The sequence below is a fragment of the Mycteria americana genome, chromosome 10, assembly GCF_035582795.1.
Source record: "Mycteria americana isolate JAX WOST 10 ecotype Jacksonville Zoo and Gardens chromosome 10, USCA_MyAme_1.0, whole genome shotgun sequence".
NCBI classification, from domain to species: Eukaryota; Metazoa; Chordata; class Aves; order Ciconiiformes; family Ciconiidae; genus Mycteria; species Mycteria americana.
In genome coordinates, this window is record NC_134374.1 from 17,450,926 (window position 1) to 17,478,866 (window position 27,941).

A 27,941-nucleotide genomic window follows, 5' to 3' on the forward strand; every position below is an offset into this window, starting at 1 on the left:
CTGCCTTTATTGCTGGGTGCTGGCTTCTTCCCCCCTTTCCTCCCCAGCAAATGCAAACCAGCTCTTGTTTGCATTTTAAACACTTTGCACAATGAGAACGCCTCTATTTACCCTTTCAGGCCAAGAGACAGAAGATGCCACCGTGCCCATTTCTGTACTGGAATTACAAAGGAAAAAAAAAAAAAGAAAAAATTCGATGGCACCAACCAGTTCTATAAATACCACATTCAAGGGTAACATGACATTTATATCATCCTACTGCAAGCTAGAAAGATGTAATTCGACTGCTTTATAGCATTAGGAGGCATTTTAAGAATGTTAGTACTTGAACTATCAAAAGATGATAACTTGCAGCTCAAAAGGTAATTACGGAAAACAGCCCACTCGTAGAAGCGGAAGACTCGAAGGAGCACAGGAGCCCTCGCTCCCTGGTTATCTCACAATTCACGCTCCGACGGGGAATGCAGGCAGAGGATCCTGTTTTGCCAGCACGGGTTCCGCGCAGGCGGGACAGAGGCAGCACCACCGCACCGCACGACGCAGGGACACGGACATGGAAGGGCTGCAGGAGACACCACCGGGATCTCAGCAAGGCCACGATGCCCCTGCAGAGACCCAGCCCAGACACCTTCCCAGACAAAAGTTCACATCTCCTATGGAGGCAGAGCACCACGGACACAAGAGCACGTGGGTGCAGCATCTGCCACGGCCCTGCCCAAGGGAGCAGCCCCGGGGTGCCCACGGCCGATGTCTCTCTACGTCCCTCGGAAGCAGGGGAGCACCGTCCCCTTTCACAGCAGAAAAGCAGCAGCAGAGCTGGCAGGGGACAGTACCCCAGCAGCCAAAGAAAGGCCCACGGGTATCCAGGAATTCCTCCACGGACTCTGAATTGGGGTCCATTAAGCCCAGACACCAAGCGCAATGTTTAAAAACTGCTGAAGCAGCATGTAGGCAGTTACAAAAAGCCCCCTATTAACCTCCAAGCCTCATTTCACCGATGATGGGAAGGGCGTCAGCAGTATTTAATTGCAGGGGAAAAACAGAGAGAGGCAGGACACAGGGAAGGGATCTCAACCACACGCAATTCCCCACAGCTGCACCCTTCAAGCCACAAAGACCCCAAAAGCAGGGACCATGGGGCTGGGGATATCTCCCACCGCACACACTTCACTCCTCCATGGATGTGCCAGGGAGTCACTGCTAGCTCCAAGACCGCTGCAAAGGGCACGATGCAGCCTCTTCCTGCAGCAGCCAGTCTATGGACGCCCAAGATGGGGACCCCAGAGAGGCCCTCTCCATGTGCAAACACAGATGGGAGCACAAGAGGCCACTGGTGTGGGTATATATTGCAGAGCTCAAATGGGGATGCAGGGAAACAGCAGCAAAAGCCAACGAGCTCCCTCCTGCAAGGAGGCACCCCAAGGAGGCACGCCAAGCTCTCCATCTGTGCAAAGCTGTCCGAAACACACTGGGATTTTGGAAGATCACAGGAAACCCGACCGCTCTGGTATAGACTGAAGCAGAGGAGAGGGAGTCATTCCCAGGCAAGAGGAGAGCCCCACGTCTGGGGCTCAGCACCATGAGGAGCACTGAAAGGCTCCTCCTGGGAGCAGCCCCATCCAGCACACCCAGAGCCTGGCAAGCTGCATGCCAACGCTGTGCTGGCATTTAAACTCCAGGCAGCGAGAGGAAGAAACAAAAGCAAAACCAAACATCTTTCAAAATCTCCCTTCCCAGCAGCGTGCACTGTCATGCAATACTTCCAAACCCATGGTTTATGCAGCTCAGGAGGGCAGTTTCATGCCCTAACTCCTGCATGATGGATTTTACAATTTGTTAAAGAAACTCATCAATCCTCAGCAGTCATTTTTAATGCCCAGAGCCTCCACAAACTCCTGCATTTTGCTGATCCCCCAATTTCAAATCATTTGAAACTGCTGCTACTATTACAGCTCTGCTCCTAAAGCTAAGCATTATAGCACACTCCAGACTTCCAGCTTCGTATGCTAGTGTAATAAACAGATTAACTGTGATTTATGAACAATAAGTTCTGGTTATTTGAAAGGAAACATTACCTCCCTAGACCAATTCTGACAACCGGAGATGTCTCATTAGGCAGACAGCTCTTTCCACCTACCTGTAATCATCGGTTTAGAACATCGTTATCAACCTGGGAAACATAATCGCCATAGTTTTCCACTACAAACTTTGTGCATCCAAAGCATCTGGCAGGAACCACTGCCAAAGGCAGAATATTGGTCTGAACTGACCCAGCAAGACAACTCCTATTTTAAATACACATTAATAATTAAAAAAAAAAAAAAAAAACAACAACAACAACAAAACAAGAAGCTTTCAGAGAGGAGAACTGCTGCTGTGGAGATAGGTGCATCAGAGAAGGACGCAGTGAGACTTCGGTTAGCAGAGGACTAATTAGGCACAGGAATTATAAGATGATACAGACATTTACTTGTGGTGCTTATTTACTTGCAAAGTCTAATTAGAGTTTTAATATTCTCTTCCAAAAATGAATTCATTCTTTGAGTCCACTCTAAAATGTCAGCTTAATATTTTACAGGCCCACAAGCAAAAGTTCACATTTTCACATGCACTTTTCACAACACACCTGCAGCTATTAAGCTGACCACCCCACTCATATTGCATTTGACTACTGCTAAGTATCTTTTTTTTAACATTTATTCAGTTAACCATAATCACTTCTCTCCTGCATAGAAAAGCTGTGCAAGAAGCCTGGCAGATGGTCCAAGCCTGCACACCGGCAGACATCCGAACCCACGCACACACCACAACTGTGGCCCACTGGTCCTCAAGGCACATCTCCCTCCGCAGGGACAGTTCAGCTCCGAGACCTCCCGACTCTCAGCACCCCTCCTCCACTGCTTTACACATTAAGAAATAATTATTAACTTTTCAAGCTAGAGACTTCTCCCACTTACTCCGTATTGCCACCTCTTTCCCCGTAAGCAGCAGCGGGTCTGCAGCACAGCCAAAGCTGAAGTCCCCCAGGAAGCACAGTGCTGAAGCCTGTCCACCAAGGCTCTTCCTACTGCCAACACCTGAAGGACTCTCCTGCATCATCAGACTTAATTGGCTTAAAGACACTGGAGTATTAAACTATTCCAAACGATAAGACACAAGCTCTGCTGGGCAGCACTGGTATCAGTGGACCCTTCTCGGCCATTAACACGCAATGGCTCCCACCACACAGCCCATCGCTTCTCACCCGATTGAGCCGCACGCATCTTGGATTTACCTGTGCAAGGCATAATTAGTAAAGACAAGTTTTTATATACTTAAACCTCTTTAATAGAATAAAAGAAATTCCAACTACCTCACCTTGACTCTAAAGTAGTAACAGCAGCTCGTGAAAAATGAAAAGCCTTGAAGGATTTGGAATAAGAAACTTGCAGAGACAATCACTGATCTTTTATCTTCCAGACTTCAAGCAGAATCAAGTTCTTCAAAGAAAACCCAATAAAGCCCAGACATTTTCATCATAACAAAATAAATAATTCAGTCATACTTTAGAGGACTCCGACATTAGGATTGGCTATTTGATATATTTGTGGCTTAGGTGCCTCTAAACTGATTAAAGATAACCTGATAGAAGCTTGCAATGTCAAAACCGCCTTCATTTCTGACAGATATGAATGGATAGTGTAAATAACTATAAATAACCAAAATGGCTGCATTTATGCCTAATGGAGGATTTACAGCCTTCAGAGCCGCCTGGTAGGACTAAGAGTTACAACTCTGCCTTTATCCTACCGCAGCACGCGAGGGGAGATGAATTGACGTCCTCCCCACGCCGCCTGCTCTGCCAGAACCACCGAGGGCTCAGCTCCAGAGGGGAGAAGAAACAGGACTCTCCCACGAATACAAGAATACCATACACACACAGGCAGGTTTATCCATATTGATTTATCACAGTCCTCCTAGAAACTACTGAAACTCACATCCCAGAAGCCCCTCAAATCTTCTTAGCCCCTGCAAGCTCCCCTTAGGTACCCAACAGAGCTCCTTTTGTCTTCCAGCTCCCATTTGCAGAAGGTTAAATGACATTGCCTTTGAGACGGATCAGCTCAGGTCTTAATTTAAGCCTTACAGGCTTTCACCAAGGGGGATTCAACTGCAGCATCCCAGCCAATTTTCCAGTTCAGGTAATTGCACTCCTGCCTTCCCAGTGTCCCCCACATTTCCAACCAAGTCCCAGCAGCTCCGCAGCCCCACGGGAGCTATCTGGGAAGCGGGTGGAAGCAAGCCCTGCGCCCACGCAAGCAGCGAGGCGGCTAGATTCAGGGTCAGAAACAGGTATATGGTGTATCTCAAGATTTACGCCACTGCTACCCTGCTGGCTCCAGCAGCCTCACCATCACTGCAAGGAGATCGCAGAGCAGGCACCGACATGCTCCGACAGCCTGGCGTTTGCACCACGCAAAGAGCGGCCGCTCCAGGACTGGACTAGCATCAACAGCAGAGGCTGCAGAAGGGCAATGCGCGATCCTGCTGATCGCTTATTTGAGCAATCGCTTAAAATAATGAAAGCGACTTTCTCCACAAGCACACTGCATTGCTCCTGCAGAAGCAGCCCCTAGTAGTCAGCTCTCCCGTTGCTGTGCTTCACACTTGCTGGAGGGGGAAGATTACCAGCAAGTCCTACACAAAGCAATGCTCCTATTCCCTTAGAGGGTCCTTCTGTGCTTTATAGTGTTGCAGTCTTTCCCCTTTTTAAAAAGTACCTTTTCCCTTGGACAAAGGACTAGGAGGAGTGTATGTACCATGAGAGCTGCATCTGAGCAGCTGCTATAGCTTTAATTTTCTGTTATCCACAGTGCAACATGGGCAACATGCAGGACAAGAAATTAAGTGATCACTCAAAAGAAAATTCCCAAACTTAGGAAGCGGGAGGCATCAGACTGATGAACATGCACACAACCCAACCCCGGGGAACAGAGCTCTTCAGTGGGGGAAAGGAGAAAAAAAACAGGAACAACCCCAGTATTTTCCTGTTCAAGCTTACCTTTCCCAAAGCTGAAATATTCACAGATTTGGATGTAATATTTCAGAAATCAGTAGGGTTTGTTGAGGGCTTTTTCTGTTGTTTTAAGAGAAAAAGATTAAGTGGTGGCGGGGCCAGAAACCCCCCACCAAAGAGCCAAGATCTAAGGTCAGGAGAAAGAGGTGAGAAAGCAAACTGTAGGCAGGGCTCTGGCCGTCTGCCGCAGCAGGTTAGTTGCACTAACTCACTAGTTAGTTTGGATGAGAACCTCAGAGCAGTACTAAACATCATTTGGAAAAAGACATACGAGCACGTTGTGAAGCGGTGTGGTTCAGCCTAGCTTCACGGTACGCAACAGAGCTGGCTGTCGGCTGAGAACCTGACCCGGGAGGTGCACACACAGGCAGATACCAGCACGCTTACACCGCATGAAAGCAAAAAAACCTGCCCCCAAAGAAATCCTAGAGTAAGATTTAACTGCAGTCAAGGCAGCTACAATCCATTTTAACACTGTCAAATGCAGCAACTTTCCAAAGGATTAAATCACTACTTAAATCATCTTCATAATTTTAAAAAAATGCCTGTAAAATAAGACCAGAAGCTAATTGTACCATTTAAATTTAGTGAAGGAAAGATTTTTTTTGGTTGGGATTTTTCCTTCTTAACTGCAATAAAGAAAAAGCCCAAGGGTCTAAAACTAATAATCTAATAAACTTTGCTAAGTGAACATTGTAACAGATAGGCCTGGATGAGATTTTCTGTAAATGCCAGACAATTTCCCTTGATCTTTATCAGCAGAGATGCTGCTCTAGCTTCAGCAGGAAGAAATTAAATTTGGTGCAAAATAATAACATCTGGGTGAGATTTTGTTTGTCAGACTAGCAGTCCCTTTAGATGCCAGGCTAAAAATATTAAAATTAACTCTGAAGGGTTTCACACTTGTGTTTTTAATATGAGTGGTTAGGATATGTTTCCATACCAACATATTACCCCGCCCTAGAGAGCAGTGCCATTACCCATCCTCAGTGCAGGATCCCCAGCAGACGCTGGGGTCCGACCCAACGCAAGACACGCGGAGAGCTTTCTCCCTTGCCGGAGCACGCGTGCGAGCGCTGGCACTGCTTTGAGCTATCCCACTCCTACAGCCCCAATTCCTGAAGCCACAGGGCATCTGTCCCCAGCTGCGAGCAGAGACACCATGCAGGAGCAGGACCTGCAGGAGATGCTCAGGGACCACGGGGGCTCCAACAGCGGCCGTGTGTCTCTTCCCTGACCGCTCCAGCGTCCCCCCGTAGCCGAACGCAGCCCGCACAGCCCCAGGCACACCCCTGCGATGGGCATCCTACCTCCCCAGCTGTGCCAGGGCAGCAGCAACTTTTCTGACCTGCAACCAGCACATCCCTTGGCAACGTGGGAGGAAGCAAACGGCACACTGGTGGGGTTTGATTCCAGACATCACACCCCAGCACCAGATCCCTTAGCGATGTCTTGAGACAGAAGCCTGTCCCCTACCATGAGCAGTGCCAAGACACAAGAAATCAGACCTCTGTATGTTGGGTCCAAGCACAATTTCTATAGCTGGAACAGCCTCTGCAGCCATCAAAATAGTCTTAAACAAGCAGCAATCAAAAGATCCAGCTATTAAAAAAAATTATTCTTCTACAGACTTTGAGACTAAATTTAAAGATAACAAAAGTACACAATTTTCAAAGTCTAACGAATTGCCCTTCCAAGTCCAAAACACTTTATATGAGGTAATTACAGTGAGCTCAACGGTTACAGCTAGGAATTGCTCTTCTACCATGGGATTGCAAAAGATCTTTAAAATTAGTCACGATCTTTTTTTATAAGCAGAAGTGGTCAGGAATTCTTCAATTAAATGCTTTTCTTCCCCACCACCAAAAAATGGCAATTCAGCATTCAGTAACATCAGCTGCAAAACCCCTGCACAGAAGGAAAGGGTTCTCATGGCCAGGATGGAAATCACAGTTTTAAAAAAGGGGGGGGGGGGGGGGATCAGAGCAAGGGATTCAACTCTCTCCAGAAGATGCAGAAAGTTCAGAGCTGGAGCACCCAACTCTGCTACGCTACACACAACCTGTAGTAACATAGGGTGTCATTCCTACACCCAATAAAAACTCCAAAGTTACAAAGTTTTTGTCAAATGGTAGGGGAGGAGGTGGACACTTCGTATTCTGGCCAGATTATTCAGCATTTCTGAAGCTAGTCCACATTTCCAATGCCTAGGAAACCAATGTCTCATTAGTTTTACCTCATTCTGTTTAGCAGAATTACAACTTAATGGCCACTGCATTAAGAAGCATTGGGGGGAAAAAAAAAAAAAAAAAAAAAGAAGAAAGCATACGCTGTTACTTCCTCAGCAATGTATTTGATCTTACGTTGAGAAAAACAACACATTAGACTTCATCAGTCAGTTGTGGACCAGAACAGAGCTTTGCCATGATCCCACAGGCTTCAGCAGGCTTTGGGTCTTGGTGTTCGTGAGGCATGAACAAAAATAAATCAATTATTCTGAAAAAATGTCAGCATGAAGGCAAAAAACGCTTGATTGCTCATGCCTTCTTTTTTAAATATAGGCAAAAATGCCATTAATACAGAACGATGGAACCTCAACAGGAGAGCACTCAACAAACAAGCAATCATTTCACCTCACATTAACCATGGATGGAATAAGTTTTGCTTGCATAAAGGCCCTCAAAAAAAAAAATTTGCAGATTTAAGTGACACAAACTGGTGTGTATCCACAATAGAAAATATTTGTCAAAGGCCAGTTTTGCTAAAAAGGCAGTACATGACATTATCATTAGAAAAAGAAGAGAGCTGCCACCATATAGCGTGGCTTCAGGTTACCAAGCACTCAGATATCCCATGGCGAGCACCAGGGACCACACTTGTGAACAAGGCAGCCTCTACCCACCTTCACGTGGAATAACCAACTTTGTTTTGCGGTGGATAACAATAATCAATACACATGTTTTAGATGCTTACCAAGCATTACACTGGGTTTACAACCAGATCACATTGCTGCAACATGTTTTTGGTACTGGAAGAATCACACAAGATGGTACTTGCACAGAGAGTTTAATTCTTGGAGAAGTGGGTTTTTAATTTATTTTTAAATTTGCACTTGAAGAGGTTTAGTCTTTAAATTTACATTTGCTGTTTCAGCTACAGAAATATTTAGGACAAGCCCTGCAGAGCAGCCATATACCAAAGCAGGTGTATTATTTATGGTAAATAAGCATATATAATACATACAAACATATGAAAACAAGTGAACAGAAAGCTTCCAGCCACCTGCACTTCTGATTGCCAGGGGCTGAGGAAGAGGAGCAGAAGTGCCGTCCTCCCACCGCGTGCCTGGACCACCCCCCAGCGCTCACCTTGGAAGACAGCGGCATTCTGGATGACGAGGAACTTCAGCTCCATGCTGGCAGACTGCAGGAACTGCTCCATGTTCAGGCGGGCTGTTGCCTGGTACTTCTCCTCCATCTTCCTCGAGCAGCACGTGGAGCCCTTCGGGATACATACTTGCAGATCGGACCCTGGAGGGAGACACAAGAAGGGCAGAAAATTTGCATTAGGAGGTGGAATTGCTAGGAGTGGAGAGGAAACCAACTCCATACGCTGGTATCACTGCAATTACTGTTTGGGCAAATTGATGACATTTCTGGAATTTGTCCTGAGCAAGCAGCTCAGCCGAAGACGACCAATAAGGCAGAGCCAGGATTGCTGAGCAATAGCCCCCGAGAGCTTGCTATGTACGCCTGCCAGCACGCTGCTTGCTTTAGCTCCCACACACGCCATCCACTGATGGGCTGGCGCCGAGCAGAGCGATACAGAGCATCGCCCTGCTGTCTCCCACATGCCTACCAGCACATCGGTAAGGAGCTGCAGGCAGCCAGAAGAGATAGAGCGGGAGATGGACGACGGAGCAAGGATTTGAAGCTGTGCATTTACAACGAGGAGAGCAATGCACGTAGTTCAGCACGCAGAACGTGCTTGTAATTTGCATAAAGACTTAAAGCTAGCTTAAAACAAATAACAACTGTTATTTGCCTGCAATCTCCATCCTTTTGTATCCACAGCAATAACAGTAACAATAGGAATGCACAACAATGATGATTTACTACTGGGGGTTTTTTGTGCAGACTTCTAAATTGTGTGCATCTCCTGAGTCCTCCCACCAATTTCAGCACCCCATCCTTCCTCCATCTCAACAGGTCCATCACTTCACTTGTGCAAGTCCCACTGCAGAGGGACAGGTCCTGGGGCATGCACTGAGCACTGCAAAAGGCAAGTGCTGCTTCAGCAGCAGACGTGCCACTGCATGGATGCAGGGGCAGCACCTCCACCCATTCACCGGAATGGTACAAAAGCCAGGGTACAAAGGCAAGAGGAGCATTGCTTGCTCTGGCATCTCAAGCTGCAACTCAAAGCACTGGTCAGTGATGCTAAACTTGGGTCTTTACATTCCCAAATGTAGTTAGCTTTCATTTTAGGAAAGGTGGTGTTAGCTAAAAGGTGATAAATAAAATCTAGGAAAAAAAATCATATTAATCTTTTGGGTTCAGACAACAGGAAAAGATCACAGAATCACAGAATCGTATAGGTTGGAAAAGACCTTTAAGATCATCGAGTCCAACCATAAACCTAACACTACCAAGACCACCACTACACCATGTCCCTAAGCACCTCATCCAAACGTCCTTTAAATACCTCCAGGGATGGCGACTCAACCACTTCCCTGGGCAGCCTGTTCCAATGCTTGGTTACCCTTTCAGTGAAGTAAAATTTCCTAATATCCAGTCTAAACCTCTCCTGGCGCAACTTGAGGCCATTTCCTCTCGTCCTATCACTTGCTACCTGGGAGAAGAGACCAACCCCACCTCTCTACAGCCTCCTTTCAGGCAGTTGTAGAGAGCGATAAGGTCTCCCCTCAGCCTCCTTTTCTCCAGGCTGAACAACCCCAGCTCCCTCAGCCGCTCCTCATCAGACTTGTGCTCCAGACCCTTCAGCAGCTTCGTTGCCCTTCTCTGGACACGCTCCAGCACCTCAATGTCTCTCTTGTACTGGGGGGCCCAAAACTGAACACAGCATTCGAGGTGCGGCCTCACCAGTGCCGAGTACAGGCGCACGATCACTGCCCTACTCCTGCTGGCCATGCTATTTTTGATACAAGCCAGGATGCCATTGGCTTTCTTGGCCACCTGGGCACACTGCTGGCTCAATGATGGAGCAGAAGAGCTCGAAGTGGCAGCAACAGAAAGTCTCAATCAACTTCCAATAGCAAACTGTGGCCCCACAAACACAAACAGAGCAACAAGCTCATATCAAAGCAAATAGCCCTCATCATGCAAAACACATCTAATCTGATGCTGCTGTTAGGAACTCAAACAGTAAGCAACAACTCCATTAAAAACAGCTATCCAGGGCCAGACAGCAGCAAGAACCTTCCATTTTAGTGTCTGCCACCCAAACTGCAGCATGCCCCCAGCATGCCAGAGCAGGAGCAGCTCCCCGTTAGACTCAGCACTGCCCAGAACCAGGATTAGGAAGGAGTCCCCAAGCCAGCGACCAACAGCCCAGACAGGGCTGAAGGCTCCATGCACCCCTCAGCCCTTGCTCTGCCTTCCCATTTGCTGCAGAGTTTTTTTTCCCCTCAATAAAACAAAGTTTGATAATTTAGATCTTTGCTCTGGAAGGATTACGCATCCTTCCAGGTTCCCCTCTCCTCTCCTTCTTAAGAGTCTTTTACCACATCCGCTCTCTCACTAATTACTAGAAAGTGTCAAAAGTCACTTTTGTAAGCGTACTCTAGAACAACAGGATTAATATTAATGTCAGTTCAACCGTGTACCTCCTGAAGAAGAGTCATGCACACTGCCAAGGGAGAAACAGCTGTCAGGGCTTGGGAGCAGCAACAGCAGAAACCCTCCTCCCTCCAGCCCCATCCCTTCCCCTGGCACAGCCTGGGAAAAACATCGTGAAACACTTCATCTCCAACATGCATTTCACAGGCTGAAAGGAGCTTTAACCAAACCAAGTCCTGCCGTCGCTACAAAACAACGCGTGGCAAAGGGGGAGAAGCAGGCACGGCCCAAGGCTGGAACCACAAGGCCATCCTGGCTCCATCCCTACCTGCTGCCTCAGTTTCCCCTTTGGCAAAACAGGGTACGCAGCATAAATTCCTTCATCAAGCCCTCCGACAAAGAGCCAGCACCACTGACATCTAAAGATCGGGTCTCAGCAGTTCGTGAACTAACCCACTCCAGAGGAGCACAGCAACAGGTATTTCATGCATTGAAAGAATAACAGGAGCCATAAAACTGCCTTAACAGCAAGACACTGCGTTAATGAGAGAAGCGGTTATATAACAGTGAGTTAAAGAGGTTTTTTTAGAGTCAAATCCAAGCCAATTTACACCGCAAAAAGGCTTAGCATGGTCCCTTTAACACTACAATACAGCCATAAATTTTTTGTTAATACAAAGCTTATTTCCTCCTACATTTATTATATTAGGACACATTTCAAATTAAAAAAAAAAAAAGCCTTCCACGATTAATGGAAATACCAATATAGCAAATCTGAGAGTTGGCAATTAAGAGATCTGTGCAAGTGAAAGCCAGGGATAGGAAGCAGCAAGGTCATCTACCCGCCTCCCATCCTTCTTTTTAGCAATTAAGCCAATTTCTCCCCTTAAATGGATTTTTATTTTTGTGAAGTAAAGACAGACACATGCTGTAGCAGAGCAATCACGGAGGAGGAGGAAAAAGCCTGGGAATTAACTCTGACAGCTTAAAACGTTTTACAGAGATAGCCAACTAACACTGATGACCAGAAACATCATGGTAAATGCAACAGGTCAATACAGGCAGGACAGGCTCTTATCAGCTACCAGGGACAAGGTCCTTCTTGGCGCAGAGCGTTGCTACAGAGGGCCAGGGAACGGGGGCCTGACTCCCATCTGCCAGCTATTTTCTGTATGTGGCTTTCCCAGATGGCGAGCAGACCCAAACAGCCCCATCTGTAAGTCCCAATAGTAAGGAAAGGGGGTTTTGATGCCCAGGACCCCAGTCCCCCAGGAGCCACTAACCCACCCCACTGACCTCAGCAGACACCAATGAAACAGGGACAGCACTTTCTGACCTGCAAGTTCATTTGGGGTTTGTTCATGCCATTGCTTGGAGGACCCTCTTCTGCACTCATGCTGCAGGACCACCCAACAGACCCAGATCCTGCACCCCAAGTGCTAGGAGCTGTGCAAACCATGCATGCTCCAGAAGCATGGTGGATGCAGAGACACAAACGCCTGGAAACACACCACAAGCCTACGGATCAGACACTAGCATGAATTAAACTGCTGCATGTTTTTGGCTCCATAAATGCAATGGAAAAGGTCCTGCGAGTCATCAAATCCTACCCGCTGCCTCCCAATCCACCCCCTCTAAGCATTTTATCTAACGCAAACACCTCCAGTGATAGCTCCAACTTGCAAGATAGCAAAGCCCATTCTGCTGCCTAATGGCCCTTACTGTTAGACTGTTTTTATCTCCCAACCTACACACCCCCCTTTTTCTTAAAGTTTCAAGCCATTACACCTCGTAATGCCAGTCTCAGCCCTTGCAAACAACCTCCTCCTTTTGCTATAAGTCATTACAAATTCATTTTTTGAAAGAAAGTGTCCCACGAATTACTCCAACAGTTTTATTAAGTTGCATTTGGACGCTCACATACCAATCTTTGCAAGATTAGCGATATCCATGCGATGCTAAGCACGGGAGCCTGACCCTCCGACACCCAGCTCCCATGGGTGAGGAGGAGCTGGATGCGGCCCCTTCCATAGGCGCGCAGACACCAGGCACTGTCAGAGCGCTGTGCCATTTATGCCATCTTGGGGAACAGCAGTGTAAATGCTCCAGTAATTTTGCATACACTCCTAGCTGACAGAACTAACCTCTACAGCTGCAGTCATTTCAGCAGCACCCTGCCTCTTCCTCCTTCTTCCGACACGGGGAATTCTTACTGAAGACCAGGTAGCAGTGAATTTAAAGCATTAAATTTGACTTTGATGTACAATTATTCCCACAGATAAGGTGGTCGGTACAGCAGAAGTGAAAATAATTTGAGTGGATTAAATGTCAAAAAAACCCCTTGAGATCATCTGCAGGCAGCTGCGAACTCCTTCGTGAGGCTGAAGGATTGTATTTTGATTTTAAGCATCCCAGGATAGCTCCAACCCTGTCATCAGATACAGGCAGACAAGCCGTGCTTTCCACTGGGGCACGCAAGCCTGCCCACCCAGATCCAACGGCAGCTTAAATCAAATTAACATTCCCCCCAAATTTACCCCAGGCGTTGCCAAAATGAGAACCTGGCCCTGCTTAATGTTACATTACTGCAGCCTCCTCCCCATGCGACGGGAGGGCTCTGCTACCCCATGCAACGGCACTCTTCACCTTCTGCGGTCTGGAAACGCCGGAGGGCTCTTCATCCCAGCCTCTTAGCTCACCAGTTTGTTACTATTACACATAAAAAAGCTGCTGCTTTGTGTTAATTTTCTTTCTCCAATTGTTTTGCAGTCAGCATCATACTTTAAACAGATAAAAGCAGTGATTCAACCTTTAAATGTAGTAGATTTTTCCCCAGCTATTTCAATACTTCTTTTTTTTTTATTAAAAACCTTCTTTTAAATTATATGACTAGGGGGCCATGCATCTGTCACTGGCTTTTAATGCTCAGCATTTGGGGGGAAAAGGAAATGCAACTGTTCAAAACCTAGGTTAAGTGCTGATCTTTTTAAAACCTAATTAAAGAGACATAAATGATAAACCAACCTTGTTCAATAAATGATTAAAGTTGGAACAGTATGGGTACTACATGGGAAATTTACTACTGCTTAATTATCCTTTATTTTCTGCTCCATCTTGTGTTTCACAAGGCCATCTGACTCTGGATTCCTCCCCAAGTCTTGCAATGTTGGCCAGATGATTGCCACGCACATATAACACTCTATAACACTGCATCTTTTAAAAGAAGTAATTATGGAGAAAATAAGAGAGGTTTTACAGAGTAAGAGTTTCCCCTCTAACAAATGTACAAATGTATCAACAATACTGTCATCAAAAATATGGAGTTAATTTGTGGGCACCCACTCACCGTACATGTTTCTTACAGTCACACGCACACACCCTACAGCCATTCCAAAGACTGGGAAGAACACTGTTCAGGATGTTGTTAAAATTAACCCCTGGGGGAAAAAAAATAAAATTAATGATCTCACTATAAAACCACTGCCTGGGGAGGTTACTAAATTTTCGGGTTCTGCTCCTGCTCTCTTAACTATCAAGAGAGCAACTTGCAGGCCTGAAATAATTAAGAACAGAAAACTCAATTATCTAGTAAACTAGGATCTTAAACCACCATGCTAAGCTACACGGAAAGGCTGCACAGGGAGGAGTATCATTAGTCCCACTCAGGAAAAACAGAATAAAAGAGCAGGAGTACAAAGGGACCCAGCTCACGAGCAAAAGCGCATCCAGTCCAGCAGGAAGACTTGGGACTTTTAGTTTTCAAATTGTACAGTGGCACACACCAGCTGCCAAAAAGAAGAAAAGAGAGAAGAAAGTTTGACACGCTCAGCCAGCCATTGTAAAGCTTTACACCTCCACTCCAAAAGCAAAAGGTTGATCTCCTCTATTTTCTTAGGCTGAATCCATATTTGCTTCCATCAAAGAGAATGAACAAAAAGCTGGAAACTGCACTCCACTGTGGGAGGAGGAAGACAGACCCACCGGCAGATATTTCTGCTGAGAAAAATATTCCTCAGCTTCCACGCGACCAGGGCCAGAGACATCCATCCCCTCTCCCCGTCTCAGCCAGGCGACAACTCACCCCTTCCCCTCTACCCACATGCACCAGCCCCGTTATCCAGAGTGTCACCACGAGCACAAAGAAATCCAAATAGCAAAGAGGAGAGAAAAACAGACCAGGAAAAAATGGAAATTCAAGTTACTGTTTATACATGAGAAATTATGCAGAGAAAAGACAAAAGGAAGAAGAAAACCAAGACAGGCAGTGCAAGAAAAAGAGAATTTAGTTATTAATGAATGTGAAGTTACCCCAGCGCAGAACTGCAAGCTGGCTCACAAGCTGGCATTAAGTCTCATCTTCAGAAAAGCCTATGAAAAGCACTCCCCCATCACCCTGCCTTCGCTCCTCTCCAGCACAAGGCCTCTCATCTAGCTCCAGTGGAGTTGTTGGCATGAATTACGTCCTCCCACCCCTCCGAACAGTCAGCCACAGCTGACAGTAGTTAGGTCATGCTGCTCCCCACCTCTGAGCGTGCCAAAGCATGCTCCAGAGCTGCAAAAACCTGGTCCCCAGGCTGCAGGACCGGAGGAGACCAAGTTTCTGCTCACTGCCGGATGCACGCCTTCAGCTAGAATTACTCCCGGAACATTAATACCGCTCATGAAACAGCATGACACTTCCCTCACATTTATCAGAATTGCCTTTTTTTTTTTTTAATTAAAATATCAGCCTGGTGTGACTGGGCTTCTCTACAGGGAGCACTGTGCCGATGTCCCCCCCAGCCCACGCACCACTGATCCAGTAAAACGGAGCCATGGGACATTTCTCCTGCGTGTTGCAACTCAGCAGTGTTTCCTCTACTTATGCCTTCAGCCACAACTGCTCATAATGCAAAATGTGGCTTCCAGAAGTCATTGTTTTCTGTTTGTGTCAAAAAAAACCCCCACGTTTTAAATAAATTGTTTAAACCCTTGCTTTCTCCAGGGTGATATGATCCATAGGCAAAGGTTCTCAGAATTGATTCCGTGGTGATTTGTGGCTGGGAACTCCAAAACTTTTTTTAATTGACAGCTGTATGAAAGGAAGAAAAGCAATAAACAGAAGCCTGGAAAATAGTCCTTGAGTGATGTTCCCCTATTACAGAGATTTATGCAGCTGCTACTAGGAGAAGCGAGTGCTCTGAAGTGTAATTACTACTCAGAGTCATGCAAGATGGGCCAGATCCAAGGTATAAGCAAGCAGTCATTGCTTTAATTATGATCAAGTTTATGTACTTAGGCAAATGTAAAATCCACTTTTGATTTGATATGTGGGAACTTTATCATTATAACAAGCTGGAAGCGTTCACTTGAAACACCATCCCTGTTAGGAGATATTGATCCAGCTACCCACAGGCTCTGCAGAGAGGCAAAGGGCTCCTTACTCCTCCTGAATACCAGGGATGCAGCTGGGGCTCCCAGCGGGGCAAGAGCACAACTGAGCAACTCCAGCAACCTGAACCCTGCCGGGAAAGGAATATGCCCGGGCAGAGGCAGCCGCTGCAATCACAGCGCAGGCCAGGATGGAGGATGCTGCATGTTTCCGACCACATTGCAGCATGGAGGCCCCAGCAGCCCCTCAACACTCACAGCACAGCCTGCAGGGACCCGTTGAGAGCACCCAGCTGCCCACCCCTCCATCACCTCTCCCTGTAAAAATACACTCCAAGAGAGTTACCTAGGGATCAAAGCAAACATTTCACTGACTTTCACAGAAGCAAGGGAAGACATTTCTTTGATTACAAACAAACAACAGAATTTGTCATTTTGTGGTGATAAAAGCAGCTCTTTCCCCTTCCTGCAGCTCTCCATGCAAACATTTCTTGGCAAAGTATTTCCAGTGCTACCTTCATACTGACCAGGAGACCAATCCCCTGCAGGATGGAGAGAGACAAGAGAGATGGGATGTTGCTCCTGCAGCTACTCTGAAGGGAGCATTAAGAAAAGAGTCAAAAATTACATGGGAAGGGGATGTAAGGATAGGAAGGGATAGGGGAGGTACTCTCTCACCATCAGAGACTTGCATCTGAAATCTCGTGCTAGATCTAACAGCTGTTGGTAAGCTGAGGTGTTGCTACAGTCCTACAGACCAAAGGAGTTGGGATTTGCACCAGCAGACACAACCCCTGGCAGTCCCAGCCCTTGGCACCCCGCTTCTCCCCTTCCTCTCCTGCGCCACAGCAGATCATTGCTGAAGCAACTCTTGTATTTCTGGCCTGTGCAACGCTGAATGCGAGAAATCTAACTCAACACATCACTATTAAAAGCAGCTACCACTGGCAATGATCTCATTGCACCTCCCCTGCCTGTCACGTTTGCCTGTTATCTCTTCCTTTTCATACTTTGATCATAAGCTTTTCAGGGCAGGCATTCGCTGCTGCATATTTAACCTAACACAACAGCACCCGAGTTCTTCAGGCAGCTCTGTAACGCAGCTATCAAAACCTATCCGTTTGTGTACACACACTCCCAGCACACAGCCACCCACCTGGAGGAGCCCACACTCCCTAGTTAACAAAAAGCTGCAACCTTTTAACAAAAACCTTTAAAAGGCAGGGAATTCAAGTATTTCACCTACATTTTAAAACAGGAACAAGACATATATACTGAAAGCAGCCTCACAGGGCACAGGTGGTGAGGTTTGGTGCGGTACCACACAGACAGCCACCTGTAATGCTAATTGCACAGCAGAGTAACACCTCGCCCGGCTCCGTAACAGCCTCCGGCCCAGGCCACCGCACCCCGCACGGGGCAGAGGCAGCTCAGAGAACGCTGTGCTGCCGTGCTGCCTGTTCCCAGCCCCGTTTTCTGCAGCTGTGGCAGCCCTCGAGCTCGGGCTGGGGATGAGGGTCTGGGTGCTCCCGGAGTGGCTTTACAGAGCGGGATTTCCCTCGCACGACGCCTTTGCTCGGCGCACCGCTCGCTGCCGGGCCCGCAGTAAGTGCACCGAGGAAAGCAGCTCCGGCAGATGCAGGGCCAGCAGAGGCGTGACGGGTGCGCGGAGCCTCCGCGCTCGCCCGGGCCCCTCGCACCGGACAAGAGAAGACCCCCCGACAGAGCTCTGCGCATGAGGACGGCTGGTTCCGCAGGCAGCACGCCAGCTCTGCCCGACAGCAGAAGTTTGCACATCAGCCACCTCTCGGTAAAAGACCCCCTAAACAAAATGAGAGCAATAGAAGATCCGCTCCTCTAGGGGATCCCCGCTCCTCTAGGGGATCCCCATTCCAGGGGCGTAACCGCAGACTCCGTTTTAACCCTGCAGCGGGGCGCACCCGCCGCACCCGGAGCGCGGAGCCCGGCGGTCACCGACACCGAGCGGCCGGCCGCCCCGCGCCCCAGCTGCCAGGGAAGAGCGGGCAGCCCGCACCGGCTCCGCAGCGTCCCGCAGCCGCACGGCGACCCTCCCCCGCGCCCCCCTCTCCGGGCACAGCAGCCGCTCCGCGCCGCACTCGAGCGGCCCCTGGGCTCGGCGCACCGACGAGCCCCGGGGGGGAGCGGCGGCAGGCCGCGGGGCTGGGCGGCCTCACCTGGCACAGGGCTCTCGGGCACCCACTTGGCTCCGGGCTGCAGCACCTGGAAGGCGGCGCGGACCGGACGGCAGGCGGCTTCCCCCGCCGGCTGCGCGCCCCCCAGGGCGCCGAGCAGCGCGGCCAGCAGCAGCAGCAGCAGCTGCAGCGCTCCGCCGCTCCCCGACATTCTCCCGGGGCACCGGGGCGCTCCTCTACACCCCGCCGGCTGGCATCTCCGCCGGGCGGCACCGCGCCGGGACCGGGCTGCTGCGGAGCGGAGCTCAGCCCCGCGCCTCGCGCGACGCTCCCGGAGCGCCGGGACCGGCTCCGCGCGCCCCGCCCCGCCGCGCGCCCATTGGCCCTCGCCCAGCCGGCCCCCGCGCTGATTGGTGCCCGCCCCGGTACCGGCAAACTTGCCCCGCGCGCGGCACCGCCCCGGCGCTTATTGGCCCCGCGGCGCGCGGAGGCTGCCCCGCCCCGCCCCGCCCGGCGCGCGCCACAGCTGCCCCGCAAAGCGCCCTGCGCCGCGCGGGAGGGGCGCGGTACCGGTGTGCGCTTGCAGGCGGCGGGGCCTCGCGCCGCTGCTCGCAGGGGCCGCTCCGCGTTGGCGCGCGGCGGGTGCAGCGGCGTCGCAGGTTTCCGCGGGGGCGGCTGCCGCTCCGGCGCTTCCACGGCTGCTGTCCGTGCGGTGAAGCACCTGCGCAAGCCGGGCCGGCGTCTTGCACGGCGCAGGCGTGCGGGCGGCGTGGGATTCGAAGGTGCACGGTCTCCCGCGTGCACGTGCGGCACGAGCGCGTTGTGCTGCGCCCAGAGTCAACGGAGCCGCTCCTCGGCCCTCACCGTCCGCAGTTTGAGCTGCAAGGCCGAGCTGGGCTATGCGCGCCGCAGCCAGCCCGCTTCCCCTGACGGGCAGGGTGGGACCTCACCTGGGAACTCCGCCGCGAGAGCAGAGCCCCTGGGGCAGCGCCGGGGACCTGGATAACCCGCTCTCTGAGGGGGCCCGGGGTGCCCACGGGTCTGGGGTGCCATTGGGCGAGCACTGGACAAATTATCAGAGGGGCTACGCTGGAAACGGGCAGCCGTGCGTGGGCAGGCTGTATTGCTCCGCCAAGGCCATTTCCCCACCAACTTCCAGCCGGAGCTGCTGGGAACCCCTCGCTCACCGAGCTGAAGCCCTCACAGGGTCCCACGGGCCTGGCCAGACCCTGCATCCCGCAGCCGCGGGGACACGGGGACCCTCGCTGTGACACCAGCCAGGGCCAGGACAACCCGGCTGCGTCCCACCAGCAAAAAACCCTAAACACCAGCAATGCGTGCTCAGCTGGAAGGGGCCCACGCTGCTCGTTGCTCAGCAAGCAGCTGTATGAAGTGGGAAGCAAGCAGGGCGGGGCGAGGGAAGGCTTTATTTAAAAAAGCAAGGGCCATGTATGAAAAATTGTGTTTGCCCAGGCTGTCTCCTCACTGCTCGCCCCCAGCCTGCACAATGCCGCTTCTGGGGAGAAAAACAATGAGGGAGCAAGCATAAGCAGAAGAACAGAAAAAAAATCTATTTAAAATTTCCAGTGCAAATACAGGATCAAATTATCACTAATGGCTCGCTACCAGCTCTTTTTCACTCTGAAATTTTGAAGAGGGATGAAAAATGAAAGTCCAACCTGTGTGTTTGTTCTAAGAAAATGCCTGCCAGGGAGAGATTGTTAAAATATATTATGGATATGAGACTAATAGGCTGGAATGTGCAACATGTCTCATTGGTTAATGGATTGTCGGAGCCTGTTGCTGTCCGCAGACTGCACTATTTATTATCCGTTTATTGTGTCTAGTAAGCACGGCTGACAAAACTCCCATTAAGTGGGCAGCAACAAGTCCCGCTTTGCAGGAATTCGGAGGAATCTGGAAATTTCATTTTGCTCAGAGGTGCAGGTGCTCCACGGTGCAAATTGCACCTGATTTCAGCAGAGCAAAGAGCAGGCGTGCGCTCAGCGATATGGATGAGGATTCATCCTTTACGCATTTTCATGAAATGCGGTTCCTTACATGAAATACTGTCACACGTGCTTCGGCTCATGTGAGCCGCATCGCGCTGGATAGTTAACGTATCTTCTCCGCTTCTCCTTCATTGATTCAGTGATGGATTTGTTATGCTTATGCAACAGTTTGGGTTTCAGGTACAGTATTGCTTTAGGTTAGGAATCAATTGGACCGAATTGCAAAATACAAAGGCTGGTATTTGAAGCGCTCCTTTATATACACTATTGCAATCTATATTATGTTTATGGTCTGAATTACAGTTGTCTACAAGGCATTCAAGCATCTCCTGTGTTCATCTTCAAACCTGCTGTGTGTATTTCATTTAAGTACAGGAGGCTTTTACTGTTCCAGGTAAGTACACAGATATTGTCAAGCATGCCATTATAGCAAAGAATTACATACAGCGCCAAATAGGCGGCATTTAGGTATCTCTGCTAAGGCAAGGGAGTGCTTTAAGATTTCAAACCAAATTAGAAAACAACATTACTGCTCTTTACTGGATCTGGCTTCACAGTGGGATCTGTCATTATCTTGACAATGACTCCTTGCAAAAGTAAAGTTTATTTATCAACAAGGAGTTATGTCAGAAGCAAGTTAAAGCTTGTGGAAACATACAACAAAACCAAGTGGCAGCCCTTTCTTTCAGTCACTATTTTAGGTTATACCCAAAGTCCACTGGCAGGAAAAAAAGAGCTCACATTTTAACTGAAAACTTTCTCTAATCAAGCAAGAGATTTTCCCTCGTTTTTCCCTCAGTTTTCACTCCAGCATTACTGACTTTCTGTGGGGTAATAAGCCCAAGGATGCAGCCGGATGGAGACAGGGGGTGAATCCCATCCCATCCATGGACCAAAAATACCGCTGTGTTCTGTAGCACCCCCAGCCCTGAGCCCGAAGGACGCTCTCCACCCCATGCCTGCAGAGGCATTCCCCAGGTGACAATTGCAGATGCTGTCACCTCCATCAGGACTGCAACAGCCCAAAGAAAGTCTGAAGTAATGTTCCTGAGCTCTGCACATCCATGCGACTTGTCCTTTTAATGTGTGAGGGTAGCAAGTGCAGGTTTGTCCTGGAGGAGAAAGCAGACAACTTGCTCCAAGATCAGAGGCAAAGTCACTGGGTTAGTTGTCTGCCAGCAGATGTAGTAAGAGCCAAGTCGTTGTCTCATATCCAGGATGATAATTTCCCTTGTTACAACTGCTCACACCGTAAAAATTTCACTTAATCATCTACCTGCCTCAAGCCTGTAAGTAATGAGAGGCAGGATTGTGTGTAGCTGATTTTATCAATTGCTCTTATGAAGTTCTCCACTGGGAAAACCCTGAATCAATTAAAACACCAAGGAGAGATGTAGGAGAGGGATTCGTACTCCCCAGTAGACACTCACCAGGTTATCAACACATTTCACTTACTCTTCCACTGTAGATGGGATGGATGAGCTCCATGGGGACAAGGACAGCTGAGCCATGCCTATAGCAGAGGAAATCACTGTGGGGCAGGGGAGAAAAGAAAAAACTTGGAGCATCTGTTGACACATCTGCATGTTTTTGGCACATACCGACAGCCTACATGGGCATGTTTGGCCTGGCTTTCTCATCCCTGCTGTGATCCCATTGTGGTGACTATGGCCCAGCTGCATCGCTTGAGATCTCCACATGTCCTGCTGAAACCAAGAGCTGTAGGCAATGATGGCTTCTCCCTGTCAAAATGACCCTTTCAATCTTATTCTGCACCCTGCAGAAGTTGCATTTTCAGGCTTTCATAACCATTTGTGGAGGAGGAGAAGGGAGAAGCTCTTCACTCTATAACAGTACTCGCACGTTGTCTGATGGAAAAAAGAAAAGTGCATTTGCCATGGGGCACTGGGAGAAATGATGGATTGCCAGGTAGCAGACATCCCTCCCCTCTTTGGCAGGATATTGTATTCCATGTGCCATACAGGAACGCTGATAGATCCATAAAGCATTAGCCTTTTCCTCACCCCAAAAAGCAGTGGCTGATAAATCACTAGCTCTCTGGAGTTTGTTGGGAAAAGATCACACAGCAGAAGCAGCAAAGCCTTCAGAGAGATGCATCACTTAAAGACACTGCAGATGCCAACAGAGCTGTACATCAAGAATGCACAGACAAATCACTTTGCCTGTCCAAAAATGAGATCCTTCAGAACTGGAACTTTTGTGCAAGTATGTACCAGTTTCAGTCACACTCATGTCAGAAATGCCTCCCAGAGCCTTGGAAAATCTCTGCACTCCAGTCCTAGGGATCTCCCCTTTTTTTACAAAGAGTTTGAAAAGTCTTCTCTCCCACTATAGGACACAAAACTTACTGAGATTGGAGAATATTTCATGGGATGAAATCCCAGCCAGACCCAAAACAGCTCTTAACTGTGGCTAAGACACAGGTTCTGCAGGGGGCAGCTAGATATACAGCTAACCATCCAGTTATCTGAAGAATTTTGCAACCTTTGTAAAACTAAAAATGCACAGGCACAGCAGATGTGGCTCAAAAGCTCTTCCACACACCCCACGTCTCTGGAGGACCCAAAGCACAGCATGAAAGGACAAAACATGCAGTGTGCCAGAGTTTGGGGCAGGCTGGTCATGGAATGCGGCTGTCAGGGAGGAAGGGTGCTGGTAGCACTCCTCACCACTGCCCGAGCTGCGATATCCACCTCTTCTCCAGCTTGCAGCGAGTGGGGCTGAACACTAGGAGAGCTCCTGAGTGCAAGAGAATTGCTTGAGACACAGCTCTACAGAGGGAATCAAAACAGAAGAGATGGGAGAAAACTATTCACCGTGCACTGCTGCCTCTGCTGGGAGCACAGGGCAGACATTTCTCAAGCTGATATTTTCATTTATCATCTCCCAGTGATTAATCAACTTAAGAGACACCACTGGGAGACAGCCCAAAAGGGATCAACCCAGAGCATTCACCTATGAAAATAAAGCGCTGCTGACAATTACCACCCCAGGGCTGTCACGCCACGGGCATCCCGCTTGCAGGGGGAACTGGGATGTAAAATTACAGGGCACTGCTGTGAACTAGCCCTGCACACAGCAAGCAGACTGACAGCTTCGGTGCAGGCATTGGAGCCACTCTGGATTTAACTCCGGAGAGATGCTGCACTCCCGATTCCCTGCACCAGCACAGACTCAACAGCACAGAGCGAGCTCTGCAAGCAGCTGAAGCAACAGCTGATGTGGTGCACAGTGCACGGTCTAAGCACAAAGCAAGACTGGATCTTTGCAGAGCCAGTGGCCCAAGTAAGAGTCGTGTGGCTGCATGCACTGATGAAGTCCCGTTGTACAATGCGGAGAGCACACAAGCTTTGAGATGGGATTTACAGCAGAACCAACAGAAGTTATATTGAATATATAAATTGCTCCCACTCCAAAGGAGGCCACGATATATTCAGGTGCCTTTCCAGGAGTGCTTTTTTCCTGTGCAGTGGCACCACAGTAAAACCTGATTTATGCCTTATTAAATTACTTTAATGCTTAATATTATATGCAAAAACTCTGTGGAGAGATATATTAGAGGAGTATTTCTGCTAGGCTCATGCAGAAGCTGTCTCCAATCGCATGGTAATGAGGCTCTTCCAAAGGTATCAGAAGTGTTAGACTGCTCCTCAAACACCACTTTGCAGGTAGAAGAGTGGATGGGTGACCTAGTGGCAATTTTTACACCCAATAACTCAAGAAATTTTAGGGACGCAACGTTCATCTCCCTCACAGACACAGATGAGGAGTCATTGCTGGAGCTGGCGGATTTGGAGCAGCCCCAGCGAGCACCGAGCCCCGGGAAGGGAGGAGACCTTGGAACAAAGCAATGTGAAGCAGCATGAGGAGCCTCCATCAATGACAGGGTGGCTCTGGGGCCGGTGATGGACTACCGCCGTGTTCAGCCACTGTGTAGCAGGATGGACATCATCTCTGTTACTTGCTGTGTCCCCCCCAGCGCCTTCTTCCTCCCCCTCCCTCCCTTTCGGGTTTCTCACTCTCTTTCTCATTAAGGAAAGGTCACTGCACACGATGGCAAGGAGAAAAAAACTGCAAACCAAAGGAGCTTCTGTTTTTACAGCCACTTTCTCCAAGTTCCCGCCAGACCCATGGGATTGTTGTGAGCCTCATCCTGCAGCCGGTGAAGTGGCGTGACACGCACTGGCTGCACATTCAGCTCGCAACGGGGCACAGCACCGATCTGCCCCTCTGCTGCAGATGCCTGCTGTTCCCCAGGGGCTCTCCTGGCCTGTTCGGGCTTTTCCTGCTCCAGGTGTCCCAGCGCAGACATCACGTCTGTGCCGAGCATGGCTGGCTGCGTCCTGGAGCCCTTCCCTGCCTGGGAGGCGAGGGTCCCACAAGCCATGCAGAGCTGTCCCTTGCCATCAGCAGCTCCCTCATCCTTTGTCCCTGCTCCAGCCCATCACATTGGGACACCATGACCTTGCACTAATCAAGTTTTTTCCAGCTGCCTCCATGGCCTGATCCTGCAAGCAGCAGCTACACAAGAAGCCGGCCGAGCTCTCCTCCTGGCTGGCCAGTCTCGGAGCTCAGCCCACATTGGGCTTCTCATTATTAGCGTCCTCGCTTGCATCTGCGAGGACGTTAATAGATCTCAGAGGGCTTTGCTATTAAGATTGTATCCTTCTTGCACAAGCCAAATAATCTAATAAAAAAACCCAGTAAGATTTCACAGTTGCGCACTTGAAGGCATTTCCCAAACAACAACTAATTATCCTGCTGGATGCTCAGCCAGGTTTCACAGGAAACGTCACCCCTCCACGGAGGAGAACAGCATATCGACAGAAGGGAAGTTTTCTTTTAAGAGGAGCCTCGCTAGACATCCATGGTTGTCTCATTTCAAATCAGTTAGAATAATGAACCACCTTACATAAAGAGATTTATTTTGTTTTTAAATGCTAAATCATTCCTGCACACAATGCATGAATGTCAGGCCTCTCAAACAGCTCTTCAGGGGTTTAGGGTTTTGTTTATATTATTACTATTAAACATTAAGCAGAAATTGAGAAGCAGGTAAGTGTGAAGCAGAGCTAGTTACTCCTGACTCCCCCAGCCCTTTAAATAAAACTGAAACCCACACTGAGCTATGGGTGTCTCAAGTAGAAATTCTCCTCAAATGCAGAAATCTCTCTCTGTGTGCATGTTTTGGGGACAGGATGGGAAAGAAAGGGAGAGCAAGCTGCTGCGCTCCGTCACCGCTCCATTTTGTGACTCTGGTGTAGGGCACTTCAAAGCTTTTCCATAAACTCAGGGATTAGTGCAATTAGGTCAAAACTCCACTTTAATGAAGAAGGAATAAAGCTGTTGACAAATTACTCCAGAGGGCTTGGCCAGCAATGGAGAAAGCAAATAGAAACAAGCCCAAGCTTGTTATCTTTAGTGCTTTGGGGTTGTTAAAATCAGTCTCATGGTACCAGAGGTGTGGGGCACCCGACCGGGCAGCGCTTGGAGCTGGCACTGCCCAAACACAGGATCCAGAGCCTTGAAACATGGGGGAGAAGGGCGGCTGGGCCCAAGGCACTGCTCGGTGGCCATCTCCAGAGGAACCCGAGCACAAGTGGCATTTTAGGATTTCATTTTAACCTCAGTCTAAGTGCAAGCATTTAGAAATAAAAGTGACCACGATGTATTATTCAATGCGCTGTTTTAGGAGAAACTGAATAATTTAAACAATACATGCTTAAAGCCAAGTGACTTTTCCTCCCTGTGCCCCCCTTTCTCTCGTTGCACCTTCTCTGAGGCCAGCAGTAAACGTCCTGCTGATTTCAGCAGAGTGGAGCAAGCAGCATTCAGGTGTTACCCACAGCCCTTCAGGGATTTGTCCCCATTTGTGACCTGGGCAAGAGTAAGCAGGAAGAACTTAGAGAGAAAGAGGTTTGGCTCTGCTAGAAACTGCTCTCACAAATGAGAATTGCTGAGCGTTATCCCAATGCTGTCAGTGACCAGCATTTAGTACTCACAGGGTGAGTGGGGGTGGCTTTGCTTTAGCTTCCCCTGGAAAGCAAGACCCTGATTCAACAAGAAAGTGCATTCAGTTTAAGAGCAAAATACCTCATCATGGCATGATACAAAGCATTGAACCAATACCAACGTACTTTGCCAGCGCAAGCATCTTGCAAATGCATGAAAGGTTCACTTTGTTCTGCAGACTTTCTGCCAGACAAGGCATTACCGAGTGCTGAGGGAACACAGACCGATTCTCACTCGCAGGACACGGTGCTAAACAGAAATCCCGCCACAGAGATGTCCTGGGCCCCGCCGCGAGCACAGCACTAATGCACTGCAAATTGGCCAGCAGCGTCTGACCTTTTGGGACCCGTTCAGCAAAATGACTTAACTCCAAACTACAAAGCGATCCCATTAAAAGCAGGCCTGTGTGCAAACCCCTGGCTGAATCCAGGCAGGAGTCTTAGAAGTAAAAAAACTTCAGTACAAAAGGAGTCACTGACAGTCTTGCGTAAGTACGTTAAGCAGCGGTACAGGAGGGAAGACGTGCAAGCAGAGGTGAACATTTCAGTGTTGGGATTTAGAGCGCTGTAGCTCTATCTCAAATGTCTTCAGACTGGCCGACCTTGGGAGCTCCTTCATTGCCTTGCCCCTACATCTCTCCATTGGCAACATGGAGATAATGTTTTTTCTCTGCTTTGCTGGGGTAGCGAGGAGATAAATTCATAAGTATGCTGAAGAGGATCAGCAATTACAGTGCCGAGGTCACCCTCACACCTACCTCGATGACAGCCCAAATGGACCGTGAGAGAGATGTCCCTGCATCTTCCCGGGATTAGCATCGATTAAATACCACAGAGAAACTGCATCATTTAGCAACCTCTGACAATTATGAAGACGGTCAGGCTCATACCTTGGAAAAAGACTTTGAGAAAGCTGCCAACGGGAAAGCAGCTAATTCCTGCTGGCTGCAACACCAGAAATCTCCGAGGTCCTGAGAACATGAAGATGCCGTCTTCATTTCCAAATGGATTTCCACATTTATTAGATATTCCTGATAGAAATGTACGAGTAAGACAGATCCAATTAGTTCGCCTAATAGTCTTGCATGATGAGATTGGCCTAACCATCTGAGCGCAGGATTTTGTACAAATGAAAGAGCATTCCCATAAAACTGAAAATGTAATTTAGCAATTTGGAAAGAAAATCGACAATCTTTTGAGAAAACTAATAGCTTTTTACTGGGTAATATAAGCTCACCTATCTAGTGTGGAAAAAACATATAAAGCATTAAAGAGACAACCCTACCACTAAATGTAATAATAATAAAACCTCCTCAAATTATTTCTTGTTACCCATCTTTGTTCATTTTCAGACTTTCCAGAAATAGGGACTCTCTATGCTTCTGACTGATAATCTCAACAATTCCTCGTACAGCTGAAAGTAGCACACTCCCTGCAAGCTGCCACCCAAAAAAAAAAGGGTCATTTTCTGCTTTATCATTTAAAAGGCGGCCCCAGGGCCCAGATCATGGCAGGTGTGA

At 48.7% G+C, this 27,941-nt stretch overlaps 1 protein-coding gene across 1 annotated transcript in view; it reads right to left on the reverse strand.

Annotated features, from left to right (window-relative positions):
- GPC3 (glypican 3) overlaps window positions 1–18,588 on the reverse strand; it is a 155,204-nt gene extending 136,616 nt beyond the window's left edge. Inside the window, exons 1-2 of the mRNA XM_075512926.1 lie at window positions 18,420–18,588; window positions 8,425–8,586 (exon numbers count right to left, since the gene is read on the reverse strand). Of these exons, the coding sequence (XP_075369041.1) occupies window positions 8,425–8,586; window positions 18,420–18,588 (331 nt within the window). The remainder of the gene's footprint in view (window positions 1–8,424; window positions 8,587–18,419) is intronic.
- Window positions 18,589–27,941: the final 9,353 nt, after the last annotated feature.